At 39.6% G+C, this 14,570-nt stretch overlaps 1 protein-coding gene across 1 annotated transcript in view; it reads left to right on the top strand.

Annotated features, from left to right (window-relative positions):
* Positions 1-14,570, top strand: part of TAFA4 (TAFA chemokine like family member 4) — a gene marked incomplete at its 3' end in the record, with an annotated part of 127,368 nt that overhangs the window by 106,875 nt on the left and 5,923 nt on the right. Inside the window, exon 3 of the mRNA XM_082663536.1 lies at positions 3,565-3,720. Within this exon, the coding sequence (XP_082519662.1) occupies positions 3,565-3,720 (156 nt within the window). The remainder of the gene's footprint in view (positions 1-3,564; positions 3,721-14,570) is intronic.

Below are 14,570 nucleotides of genomic sequence, written 5' to 3'. Positions count from 1 at the left end.
TAGTTTTAATTACTCCTTTCATATTTATGTTTTCCTCTGTAGTGGATTGAAAACTTTCTCTCATGCTGGCGATTTGACTCTCTGGGTACTGGTTCCACTTTTATGTATTTTACAAATGAAACTTTGCCTTAGTGTTTGTTATCACCATTAATTGGATTTTGATTCCACCATTTAAGATAGTATGACAGGGAAGGGCCAGAAAAAATTCACCATGATATAGAGGTTATTTTGTAGAAGGTCTATCTGTATGGATTAAAAATCTGAAATACAGAATTGTAAAAAGGAGCTTTGTTACTCGAAGCACATACACCAAACAACAGAAACCAAGCAAAGCATTAACCTGTGGGAATCCTCGGGGAAACCTGTTTTAACGAGTAGATGAGATTTCTTGTAATTCACAGAACAATATATATGTAAACGGTATATCTGAAAATCATGAGGGTGCTCAAGCGTGCCTGAAAACCTTGCCTTTCATTAATAATTTCTAAACATTGCCTCTACAATCTTGTTTCTGTTGTTTGTTTTTTTTTATCAGAGCAAAGGTAAGTCTTTCCATCTTGGTATAACCAGAGTTGGTGCATTAGTTATCCATTGCTGTGTAACAAATGAGCCCCGACCTTAGATGCTTGAAACAATCAACAAACAGTTGGCCCTTGAACAACGTAGGTTTGAACTGTGCAGGTCCACTATACTATGATTTTCTTTAGTAAGTATGTACTATAGTACCACACGACCTGTGGTTGGCTGAATCCATAACTACAGATAAGGAGGGCCAACCATAAGTTATACTCAGGTTTTCGACTGGGTGTGTGGGGTCAGCGCTTCTAAGTCCTGCATCGTTCACGGGTCAACTATATATTATTTTACAGTCTTTGAGCAGCAGGTATCTGGGAATGGCTTAGCTGGGTGGTCCAGACTCAGGGTTGTTAGATTGCAGTTGAGCTGTTGGCTGGGATTGTAGTCTTTGAAGCTTCGACTAGGGCTGTAGGATCCACTTCCAAACTCACTCGTGGCAGCACACAGCATGATTTCCTCCAGAGTGACTGATGAGCAAGCGAGGGACTGCACCACTGTCTTTTATAACCCGACTGTGGAAGTGATAAACCATCACTTGTGATGTGTGCTATTGGCACTGGCACACAGACCAGTGCTGGTGCGGTGTAGGAGGGAATATACCTTGAAGCTCACTTACAGGGTTGTTGGCAAGAGACTTCAGTTCCTTGCCACAAAGGCCCCTTTATAGGGCCACTTATCCCATGGTTTCCTTTGAGTGAGTGATCCAAAAGGCACAGAAAGGGTGACCACCTAATTTTGGAAGTGACATATCATCATTTCCTCTGCACGCTATTGGTCATAAAGATGGTACCATGTGGGAAGGGACTGCACAAACGTGTGGACAGTAGGAGGCAGGGAGCATTAGGGACCATCTTAGACGGTGGCTGCTACAGCTGACATGACCTTGAACAGAACGACAGACTCATGGAGTGGAATCATTCCCTCAGGTCCAGCCATGAGAATGGGTCCACTTAGTGTTCAGCTAAGTTCTCTCTTGGTTTTACAATCTCCTGATAATTTTCCAATAAATTCTCTTTGGCTTAAGTGAGCTTAGATCACTTTCCATTGTTAAAAGACTTCTAACTGATAAAATGGACTCCAATATAAATTAAACGTAAACCATTTTCTGTTTGTTACAGGAGTATGGAAGTCAGTTTTATCATTGTTGGCGATGGGAGGTAGAAATATAGAATTGTGGACAGAGCAGTGAGAACCTGTGGTGCTGAGATGGAATTGGAGATGCCAGTGTGGACTTACGCTGTGGACTCACACTGTATACACACACACACACACACTTCATAGGTCTATCTGCCCTTTCAGCCCCAAGTCACTCCCTGGTAGCAATGAATAAACCTTTGTGCCAAGGTCCTAGTTTCTAAATCTGAAGCCCCACTAAAACCAATCAGGGCTCCTTGGAGAAATTTAGCTAAGATCTCAAAGCATGATGGGGATATGTCAAAATGACACAGCTGCCAGTATGAAGGGGCTCCTCCTGTCTAGATCTGAGATAATTTGAACATTAATATCAGTTTTGCAACCATCATATTAATAATTGGTTCTGGTGGAAGTCATCAATGGATGCTAAAAATAGTGGGTCAAAGTTTGAAGAGTGGGGTGTTTACATAGTTTGAATATATTTCCCCTTAAAATGCTTATTAATTACAAAGGGCAAAATAGTACCTTTAGAAATGGAGAAACCTGGCAGCCACCACCTTAAGCATGTGATTAAAAGTAAGAGCACCAAAAGCCGGATAAATGACATTATGTGCCTCCTGATATGATGCACTGAGAAGAACATAGTGTCACTTCTGGGGTAATCTGCTAAAAGTGCATTGCCTGACTCTAATCAGGAGGAAACATCAGACAAATCCCAACTGAGGAACATTGTACAAAATAACTGACATGTATTCTTTAAAAATGTCAAGGTCAAGGAAGATAAAGGCTGAGGAGAAGTTTCTGATTAAAGAAGGCTAAAGAAATGTGAACTAAATATAATGTAGGCTTCTGCATTGGATCCTGAGCAGCGGGGGAAATGGCTCTAAAGGACATTTTTGGGACAAGAGGAAAAATTTGACTGTAGATTGTCAGTTATATAATAGCATTGTATTAATGTTAAATGTCCTGAATTCGTTAATTATGTCAGAGAAAGTCTTTATTCTTGGGAAATACACAGTATTTAGGGGTGAAGGAGTGTCATGTCTGCAACTTACTCTCAGATGGCTCAGAAAAATATATGAAAGAGAGTGAATGAGAAAGCAAATGGGGTCACATGTTAACAATTAGGGAATCTAGGTAAAAGGTCTTATATCAGTTTGCTATTGTTGCTGTGACAGATTACCATAAATTTAGCGGCTTGTTTCTGTAGGTGAGAAGTCTGGCACAGTTTGGCTGGTTTCTCTGGGTTAAAATCAAGGTATCCGCAGGAGAGCCTTCCTTTATGGGGACCCTGGCGAAGAATCTGCTTCCAAGCACATCCAGGTTTTTGGCAGAATTCAGTGCCTTGTGGTTGTAGGACTGAAGTCTCCATTTCCTTGACTCTTGGCCCCTCCATTTTCAAGCCAGCAATGGTGTTTTGAGTCCTCCTCGTGGTTTAAATCTGAATTCGCCTTCTGCTTCATCTCTCTGCTTTGAAGGGCTCATCACCTTAGCTCTACATGGATAATCCAGGATAATCTCCCTCTCTTAAACTTAACCAATTAGTAATCTTAATTACATCCGCAAAATCTCTTTTGCCATGTAAGTAACATAACACAGCCATTGGTGTGATACCAGGGGCTAAAGGTCCTGGAAGCCAAATTTCTGTATACCTCAGTTTTATAGGAGTTTTTTGCACTATTCTTGCCACCTTTATGTAAGTTTAAATTTACATCAAAACAAACAAACAAAAAGGATTCATAAACGTAGTATACATGGAATTGGGAAATGTAGTCATGGCATCACTCACATCCTTGGTACTTTCATTTCTTCCTAACAGCACTGGGTCTGTTTTGCTCCCCTGTTATCCACCAGGTCACCACCAAATCAAGCAAGGGACCTGTGAGGTGGTCGCAGTGCACAGGTGCTGTAACAAGAACCGCATAGAGGAGCGATCACAAACGGTCAAGTGTTCTTGCTTCCCAGGACAGGTTGCTGGCACAACTCGGGCTCAGCCTTCTTGTGTTGAAGGTAAGACCTTTCTGGTCAGTTTCCCTAATGTTGCAAAAGGACCTAACACTAAAGAACCCCCCTACTTTGCTGTCTTTGCAACTCAAAGGAAACTAGGGCTGCACCTATGTCAACTATGTCAGTGTCATTTAAAAAATGAACATAAATATAACCCCACAAATTTCTTAATGAGTAGGGTATTAATGATGTCTCCCAAGAGGTACCAATGAGGAGTTCAGTTACTGGACAATCAGGAAGATATGCTTTGATTTCTGCTTGCCCAACTGTCTCTCCAAATATCACCCACTGGAGCAGTTTCTTCCCTAGACATGCTTTTCCGCCTCCTCTAAAACTCTATTCAGAAAGTCAGCAACCTGGTTTTCTCACCTCGTGTTTGATGTTATAGACTAATATTCTCTTTATTTCTAGTTTACTATTTATATAACATCTTTGGAGCAAGTTCTGTGAGAATAGTTTGGGATATCATTCATTTGTTGTTTCCCTATCCCCTAGCAGAATATGGTGGCAGTGGTTAAAAAAAAAAAAAAGCATCAATGTTGATGGTTGTAGGTGGAGGCCTGGGACTGATTCCTTTTGATGCCCCCTGGCTCCTTCCAGCAGACACCTTGTTAGAAACAAGTATCAGTCCCCAAGGGGACAGATGCATGAGGTTAAGTCTTGCAGCAGTTTCTCTACAGTGGTGTGAAACCTCCCTGAAAACAACACTTCCTGTCTTATCTGATGCATTTCTAAAGGTCAGCAGTTAAAACACACACACATTCTTATCTCTAGAACCATACAGTCGACAATAATTAACCACATCCCACCTACCCTACCAAACAGACACACGTTTGTAGACTGCTTGGTGTACACGTATTGTATACATACCATTGCTGTGTATCAGCGTGATCTCCGCCACCTTTCAAAATGGAAAGTGAACGTGGCAAATTTCCCATCTAGAATTCCTCACCAGAAACTCTGGGGGCCAAATGTGTTGCTGAATTCAGATTCTGTCAGATTTAGTTAAGGCAACATAGTGCAGATGCCATCTATTACCTAACAGACCTAACGTCTTCTGCAGTTGCACCCCATAATTACAGATATTAATATTTATACAGTAAAATACATGAATATTCATGCAGGATGGGATAAGGCAAGATGAAGAACCTCATGTTAATTCAGGTCAGGTATTGCTGCCATTCTAAAGAAATTCTTGCCATTTTCAGAGCTTTTTGGATTTGGGGCTTAAAGATAAAGGATTGTAGGTCTATAAAAAAAAAGGTAAGGATCTTTAACATTAAAAAAAAAATTGCTAAGTTTGTCTCCCCAGCTGGGACAGTTTAGTGTATATATTTGCTCCATTACTGAATCCAGATCATACTCATTTTGTCTCCTTGCTCTCTCTCAAATCAGTCCACTCTTCTCTACCCCACTGTCACCTCCACCGTCTAAGGGCCTAAATACATTTTGCTGAGCTTACTACTCTTCGTCTTCCAATTTTCACGCTGTAGCCAGAATGATCCTTCTACAGAAACAGAACTCATTACGTCACTCCCATATTTAAAACCACACTTCAGTGACTTTCCACTGTCTTTAAAATGAAATCCAAATTCCTTACCATGGCTTGGCTGACGAAGCCCTGCATAATCTCGTTCTGTCTTACTTTTTTCTTTGAACTACTGTACCCCAGGCAAACTGGAGGCTTTTCTGTTCCCTTTCATCTCTGCACTTCACCTGTCATTGCCTGAATCGTTCCCTTCATCCCCCCAACACACATTTGTCCACTTAATGCCTAGTCGCCTTTCAGATCTTCTCTATGTTCTTGTATCTCCCCATACTTCCAGTTCATGATGTGCATCTTGTTTTGTTGTAAAAACTTGTCGAATGTATGCTTCCCATTAGTCTGCAAGTTGCTTGAGGATGGGAACTGGGTCTCTTATTTACATCTCCCCGCAGTAGCTGGTGCATGATGAGTTTTAGCACAGGAGAGAATTACTTCATCTTCACTAATCACAGATTCATTTCGAAAGGTAACAACAATGGTTGCTTGCCTCTGCAGATTTTACTTAATTTTTAATTAACAGTTGTAAAGATGTTTAATGTTTTTATTGAAGTATAGTTGACATACAATATTATGGGAGTTTTAGGTGTACAACATAGCGGTTTGACATTGATAAACATTACATATTGATCACCAGGATAAGTCAACCATCTGTTGCCACACAAAATTATTACACAATTATTGACTATATTCCGTGTGCTGTGTATTACATCCCCATGGCTTATTTTATAACTGGAAGTTTGTACCTCTTAATTCTCTTCACCTATTTTGTCCAACCTCCCACACTTCTCCCCTCTGGAGACCACCAGTTTTTTGTTCTGCATCTGTGAGTCTGTTTCTGTTTGGTTCTGTTTGTTGTTCTTTTTTTTTCTTTTTTTAAATTTTTTAGATTCCACATATAAGTGAAATAATATGTTATTTGTCTTTCTTTGTCTGACTTATTTCACTTAGCATAATACCCTCTAGATACATTCACATTGTTGCAAATGACAGAATTTTCTTCGTTTTATGGCTGAGTAATATTCCATTGTATATATATATATACACCACATCTTCTTTATCCATTCACCTGCTGATGGGCAGTTAGATTGTTTCCATACATTGGCTATTGTAAATAATGCTGCAGTGAACATAGAGGTGCATATTTCTTTTCCAGTTAGTGTTTTTGTATTCTTTGGGTAGAGAGCCAGAAGTGGGGTAGCTACTGGATCATATGGTAATTCTATTCCTAGTATTTTGAGGAATCTTCATACTGTCTTCCATAGTGGCTGCACCAATTTAAATTCTCAACAACAGTGTATAAGGGTTCGCTTACCCCACACGTGATTGTTTTCTTAATTTTTCTTAGTTTGTTATTAGTTTATGGAAATACAATAGATTTATGTATACTGATTTTTGTATCCTGCAACTTTACTGAATCCACTTATCACTTTTAATAGTTTTTTGGTGGCATCTTTAAGGTTTTTTTCATATATACTACCATGTCATCTGCAAACAGTGACAGTTTTACTTTTTTTTCTAATCTGGATAACTTGTATTTCCTTTTCTTGTCTGATTGTTGTGACTAGGACTTCTCACACTGTGTTGAGTAAAAGTCGTGATAGTAGGGATCCTTGTCTTGTTCCTCATCTTAGAGGAAAAGCTTTCAGCATTTCACCATTGAGTGTGATGTTAACTGTGGGTTTATTGTATATGGCCTTTATTATGTTGAGGTACATTCCCTCTATACTCACTTTGTTGAGAGCTTTTAATCATAACTGGATGTTGAATTTTGCCAAGTGCTGTTTCTTTATCTATTGAGATGACTGTATGATTTTCTCCTTTATTTTGTAAATGTGGTGCATCACATCGATTGATTTGCAGATATTGAACCATCCTTGAATTCCTGGAATAAATCCCACTTGATCATGGCATACGGTCTTTTTAATGTACTGTTGAATTAGGTTTGCTAATGTTTTGTTGAGGTTTTTTGCTTCTATCTTCATCAGGGATATTGGCCAGTAATTGTCTTTTTTTTTTTTCTTTTTTTGGTGTACAGTCTTTGTCTATAGTTTTAGTATAAGGATAATGAGTTTGGAAGCATTCCTTGCTCTTTAACTTTTGGGAATAATTTGAAAAGGATAAGTATTAACTCTTCTTTAAATGTTTTATAGAATTCATCTCTGAAGACATCTGGTCCTGGACTTTGTTGTGAAGGGATTTTTTGTTTTGTTTTCTGGAGTATACTTGCTTTACACTGCTGTGTCAGTTTCTGCTGTACAGCAAAGTGAATCAGCCATATGTATACACGTATCCCCTCATTTGTGGATTTCCTTCCCATTTAGGGCACCGCAGAGCATGAAGTAGAGTTCCCTGTGCCATATAGTAGGTTCTCATTAGTTATCTATTTTATATTTGGTATTGATAGTATATATATGTCAATCCAAATCTCCCAATTCATCCCAGCTCCCCCTTCCCCCTTGGTATCGTGTTGTGAGCTTTTGGATTATTGAGTCAATTTCAATACTAGTAATCAATTTGTTCAGATTTTCTATTTCTTCCTGATTGCCTTAGAAGAATGTATGTTTCTAGGAGTTTATCTATTTCTTTGAGGTTGTTCAGTTTGTTGGTATATAATTATTTCTCCTGACCTCTTATGATTCTTTGTATTTCTGTGGTGTTGGTTGTAACCTCTCTTTCATTTCTGATTTTATTTATTTGGGCCCTTTCTTTTTTTTGCTTGATGAGTATGGCTAAATGTTAATCAATTTTGTTTATATTTTCAAAGAACAAGCTCTTAGTTTCATTGATCTTGTCTATTTTCTTTTTAGTCTCTATTTCATTTATTTCTGCTCTAATACTTATTATTTCCTTCCTTCTGCTGACTTTGGGCTTTCTTTGTTCCTCTTCTTCTAATTCATTTAGATGGTAAGTTAGGTTGTTTGAGATTTTTCTTGTTTCTTGAGGTAGGCCTGTATCACTAAATTTCCCTCTTAGAACTACATTCACTGCGTCCTATAGATTCTGGAAAATTGTATTTTATTTTTATTTGTTTCGAGATAGTTTCTGATTTCCTTTTTGATTTCTTCACTGACGAATTGGCTTTTTGGTAACACGTTGTTTAGTCTCCACGCATTTGTGTTTTATCCAGGTTTCTTTTTGTAATTTGATTTCTTGTTTCATCCCTCTGTGGGTGGTTGAAAGTGCTTGATTTCACTCGTCTTAAATTTATTGAGACTTGTGTTATGGTATAATGTGATCTGTCCTGGAGAATGTTCCATGTGCTCTTGAAATGTATGTGTTTTTTCTGCTTTTATAGGAAACTGTTTATTTTATACTGGAGTGCAGTTGATTAACAGTGTTGTGTTAGTTTCAGGTGTATAGCAAAGTGATTCAGTTATACATATACATGTTTCTACTCCTTTTCAAATTCTTTTCCCATTTAGCTTATTACAGAGTATGGAGCAGAGTTCCCTGCTGCTATACAGTAGGTCCTTGTTGGTTATCTATTTTAAATATAGAGGTGTGTACATGTCAAGCCTAAACTCCCAATCTATCCCTTCCCCCACCCCTCCCCCCAGTATCTATAAGTTTGTTCTCTAAGTCTGTGATTCTGTTTGTGTTTTGTAAATAAGTTCATTTGTATCTGTTTTCTTAGATTCCATATATAAGTGATATTATATGATATTTGTCTTTCTCTTTCTGACTTCACTTAATATGATAATCTTCACGTCCATCCATGTTGCTGCAAATGGCATTATTTCATTCTTCTTAATGGCTGAGTAATATTCCATTGTCTATATGTGCCACATCTTCTTTATCCATTCATGTTGATGGACATTTAGGTTTGCTTCCATGTCTTGGCTACTGTAAACAGTGCTGCAATGAACACTGGGTGCCGTATCCTTTTGAACCATGCTTTTCTTTGGATATATGCCCAGGAGTGGGAGAGCCGGAACATATGGCAGCTCTCTTTTTCCGTTTGTAAGGAACCTCAATATGGTTTTCCGTAGTGGCTCTACCAATTTACATTCCCACCAACAGTGTAGGAGGGTTCCCTTTTCTCCACCGCCTCTACAGCATTTATTGTTTGCAGATATTTTGATGGCCATTCTGACTGGTGTGAGGTGATATCTCATAATTTTGATTTGCATTTCTCTAGTAATTAGTGATGTTGAGTATCTTTTCATGTGCCTCTTGGCCTTCTGTATGTCTTCTTTGGAGAAATGTCTATTTAGGTCTTCTGCCCATCCTTTGATTGGGTTGTTTTTTTGATACTGAGTCACATGAGCTGTTTGTAAATTTTGGAGACTAATCCCTTGTTGGTTGAATCATTTGCAAACATTTTCTCCCATTCTGTGTGTTCTCTTTTCATTTTGTTTATGGTTTCCTTTGCTGTGCAAACACTTTTGAGTTTAATTAGGTCCCATTTGTTTATTTTTGTTTTTATTTCCATTACTCTGGGAGACGGATCAAAAAAGATATTGCTGTGATCTGTGTCAAAGAGTGTTCTGCCTATGTTTTCCTCTAAGAGTTTTATAGTATCTGGTCTTACGTTTAGGTCTTTAATCCATCTTGAGTTTACTTTTTTTTGTGTGCTTTTTTTTTTGGTGGACTGTATCTATCAAGGTCATCTGATCTAATGTGTCACTTAAGGCCAATGTTTCATTATTGATTTTTTGTCTGGATGGTCTGTCCATTGATGAAGGTGGGGTGTTCACGTCCTCCTATTATACCTGTCAAGTTCTACCTTTATATCTGTTAATATTTACTTTATGTGTTTAGGTGCTCCTCTGTTGGGTGCATAGATATTTACGAGCATTATACCTTGTTGCATTGATCCCTTTATTATTAGATAATGTCCTTCTTTGTCTCTGTTTACAGTTTTTGTTTTAGAGTCTATTCTAAGTATTGCTACATCTGCTGTTGATTCCCTAGTGTATTTTTCATTTAAGTTACTGGATATATGTATTTTTAATCAGAGTATAGTTGATTTACAATGTTGTGTTAGTTTCAGGTGTACAGCAAAGTGAATCAGTTATACATACACATACATCCACTCTTTTTTAGATACTTTTCCCATACAGGCCATTACAGAGTATTGAGTAGAAGTTATTGTATTCTTTAGTTCTGATGTTTTTTTGAAGTTCTCACTGAGTTCATTCATTCTTCTCCTTTGTTCAGTGAGTGTCTTTATGACTATTACTTTAAACTCTTTAGCTGGTAAATCGGTTACCTCCATTTCATTTAGTTCTTTCTCTGTGTTTTTTCCTGTTTATTTCCATTTGGAAGGTGTTTGTCTCCTCATTTTGGCTAACTACATATATGAGGTATGTCAGCTATGTCTCCCGGTCTCGAAAGAGTGGCCTTATGTACAAGGTGCCCTGTGGGGCCCAGTGGCACAGTCACCCTTGGTCACCAGAGCCAGCTGCTCCAGAGGTATCACTGGTGTGGGCTGTATGCACCCTCCTTTTATGGTTGAGTCTTGATTGCTACAGACACACTGGTTGGTGGGCAGGGCTGACCCCCAGGCTGGCTGGTTGCATGGGTTGGCCAGGACTGTTATGGGGCACGTTGATGTGTAGAACTCGTCTCTGGCACAGCTGGCTGTGGGGCCTGATCATGACTCTTGTGGGACTGCCGGTGTGCGGAGCTCTCCGAATGCTTTGGAGGGACCCCAGTGCTGGCCAAGCTGCTGGGTGGGGTAGGGGGCAAGAACCATTTTGCAGGGGCACTGGTAACGGCTGAGGTGGCCCAGCAGGTGGGGCAGGAGCTCCTTTGGAGGGACTGATCACAGCTGGGTAGGGTCTTAAGGGAACACCGGGGTGGGGCACACAGTGTGAGCTAGGTAGACGGAGAGTTATGGAAATGGTGCACATCAGTGATGGGCAAGCTAGGTAAAAGGAGAGTTAAAAAAAAAAAAAAAGGGTTCCTGCCAGCACTTCTGTCCCTGGAGGAAGTTCCACCGGATCCCTGCCCCTCTGGCATGTGTCCTAAATTTAGTCGATGAATTTCCTTCTTGTGTCACACAGGCACTTTGCAAGCTGGTGCCTCCGTACTGGGACTGGGAGCAAGTGAGTTTGTGTGTGAATCCTTCAAGGGTGGAGTCTCCGTTTTCTCCATTCCTCCAGCTCTCCTAGACGTAAGCTCCACTAGTTTTCAAGGCCAGATGTTCTAAGCGCTCATCTTCCTGGTGCAGGACCCCCGGGCTGGGGCAGCTGATGTGGGGCTCGGACCCTTTGCTCCTCGGCAGGGAGCTTCATGGTTGTGTTATCCCTCCTGCGTGTGGGTCCCCGCACCAGGGGTGTGGGTTCTGACTAGACCACATCTCTGACCTTCGTACCTGTTTGGATGTGGCCTTTTCTTTATAGCCTTAGTTGTAGAAATATGTTCTCCTAGTCTCTAGGTCACGCTCAGAAATCCAGGGTCTTCCTATTCTGCCATTTTATCCAGAACCAACATCGCCTTTATATATTTTAAACTTCTACAGGAGCTCATGAATCATAACAAACTGTATTTATACTGTCTAGTTTAGAATATTTGGATATAAAAATCTTAGATATCTAAATAATGTTTTACAAAACTCGAAGCACTTTTATCGATGCCTGGAAAGTACAGATAGGGTAATAGTTCCTATTAGCATCTGTCTCTTAGTAAAGGAAATACTAATACCTTATCATACACTGGCTTGTTTTAAATTTTGTATATGAGAAAAATCCCTTTTGGCCTCTACCCTATGGGTACCCTATGGGTTTGGTCAATATATTTTCCATATACTTGTGTATTTAAAGACAGGTCTGTGGAAAATGTGGTAGATTTCAGTATGAATGTGTTTTACACAAATGGCTATCACTGGATATTTCTTAATCCAATGTGCATTATTCCTGTTAGTATTAGGTTGTGGAGCTCTTTGTGTACTAGTACCTATCGACCTGTTTTTTTAATCGCTCCACGGCATCCATTATATTGGACAGGTTATAATTTATAATTTAGCTGTTCTTCTACTGAAAGACATTTTGGTTGTGTCTGTGGCAAAGGAAACACGCTCACAGGGTCCATGATTTCCCTAGTGTAGAGGAGATGGACACCAATTATCTGGTGTCGGAGCAGAGTCTGTACAGTAGAATTTCTGTGATGACGCAAATGTTCTTTCTATATATCTCCCTCTCTATATGGCATGATGTATATGTGTCCAGTATGATTGGTTGCCGCTAAGCACGGGCGGCCCTTGAGCATTTGAGATGTGACTAGTGTAAATTTACATGGGAACTTGTGACTAGAAGCGTCTCTATTGGGTAGTGCAGGAGAAGCTGTAACTTCAGGAACTACAGGAAACTTCAGAAACTACAGGAAATCTGTAACTTCAGTGCAACATTTGGTGGCCAGAGCACACCAAAACCCTGAAAGACGGGATTGTAATTGTGTCTTCATATTTGTGTTCCCTGCACTAGCACTGCTTGGCCAATAGTCGGTGCTCAGTCAATGTTTATTGGCTCAGAGTCACAGAGGAGGTGTAGGAAGTTGTAGTTTAGGCTCTAGTTAGGGGGTATGTCTGTTTTCCTATCTCCCTGATCATCTGTTCCTTAGCTGAACATGTTTTGATTAGGGCTTTTTAGCTTTACCTGCTTAATCTTTATCCCATAATAATTATGCAGTATCATGCTGCTAATTGGCTGCGGGAAGACCTAGTCTCTGCTGCTATGTTCCTTTTATCTTATTTGTCACTAAGAATAGAGAGGATCTAAAATATAAAATTTACTTGAATTTACATTTAAATTAAAACCAAGGCGAGAAGACATGGGGGGGGCACTTATTAATGCTGGTATAGACACTGGACTATCTTTATGCATTTTTGTTAATCCACACCACAGATACTCATCTGGTGTTTTTTGTTGCTTTTCCATAAAATCATAGCTTTTACTAGTTAAAAATAGCTTTTTTTTTCTCCTATCAAGCTTTTTTCTTATAATTAACTTATGAAGTCCCCCTGAATTATTGAAATGTGTCTGTAATACACATTTGGGATTTGGGAGAAGGGATGGGGAATTATTTGATTAAAGCTATGAGTACTTGGATCCTAAAACAGAAACTATTTAGCTGTTAAGCATTCTTGCTTTTGACTCGTCTGCTGGCATAGACAAGGCTGTTTTGTGGTAGGAACCGTATTCTATACATTTATCAAGAGATAATGCTGAATCGTTTTAGGATAAGATGAAATAAATATGTAGTACAGTGAGACAATGTATTTTGTCCAAGTGAATGCTTTCTAAACATCGGTTTTAAAAAAACTTAATAAGGTGAAAGCCTAGGACTGGAAGACAGTTAGTTACTTTTTAAAGCTATAGTTTTTTTCCTTTTGATGATGCCCAAATATCTTTTCTGAGATGTCGGATTTCGCTTATTTAAGGACAAGAGTTACTGTGTGTATTGCAGACATCTTTCATGGCTTTATGGATTGTGTGGTGAGATGCAGGGTCTGTCTTTAAGTTGTGAGTTCACACGGTTTTCTTACCAGTTATGTTCTCTGTGCCACCTGGCAGACGAAGCAGTTTTCTGAGTTCTTCTCAGTGTTGGTCAGGTAAAGGACAATGAAGAATCCTTTACAAAAAGTACTTTGGAAGTTGGAAGGACATGCCTCTTGCGTATGTTTGTTCATTTATCAAGTTTTAATTTAGCACATTTGTGCCTGGCATGTCCTAGATGCTGGAGGGTAGCGTAATAATTAGACTCAGGTCCTGCTTTCAAGGAGCCCAGAGTTTACTCGGAAAGATTGGTAATTAAACTCTAGTAAAGCAGACGAGGGGTCAGCGGTGGTGCCCATGAGAAGCCATCGGTCTGATTTGACCAGGTAGGAAGGAGCTAGGGAGGGCAGGCGTGTAGAGCACCTGAGAATGAAGGGGACAACCTTGGGAAGCGGAATCAGCTCGCCTGGCTCAGAAATGGTAGAAGACAAAGCTGGAGATGTAAACAGAGCCTGTGATATTAAAGGCCTTAGAGCAAATCAAATTTTAGGGCTTACTGCCTGCCTTCTGGGAATTTGTATTCAAGGAGAATGGATGCAGTGCTAGGAACAAAGTGCATATAAAATACTCTGAGGTTTCTGAGCAGGAAAAATGTGATCTCTGAATCTGACAGGTCACACAGACTGTCAGCACAGTGAGCCCAAGATTAGCCAGGATTTGTGTGTGTGAAAGAGAGATACAAAGGTTAGACTTGTGGAAGCGCCCCCGGTGGAGGGAGGACGGAAGCCATGGAATAGAGGTGGCGTGATGATATTTACTGTGAATTAGTATCACTTTCACCAGCCAGAGCTTTGATGAGGTCTGATGAT

The sequence above is a fragment of the Grampus griseus genome (genome assembly GCF_964374135.1).
Source record: "Grampus griseus genome assembly, chromosome: 10".
Taxonomy (NCBI): domain Eukaryota; kingdom Metazoa; phylum Chordata; class Mammalia; order Artiodactyla; family Delphinidae; genus Grampus; species Grampus griseus.
Note: the sequence above shows the minus strand (reverse complement) of the source record. Positions and strands in the feature narration are given on the sequence as shown.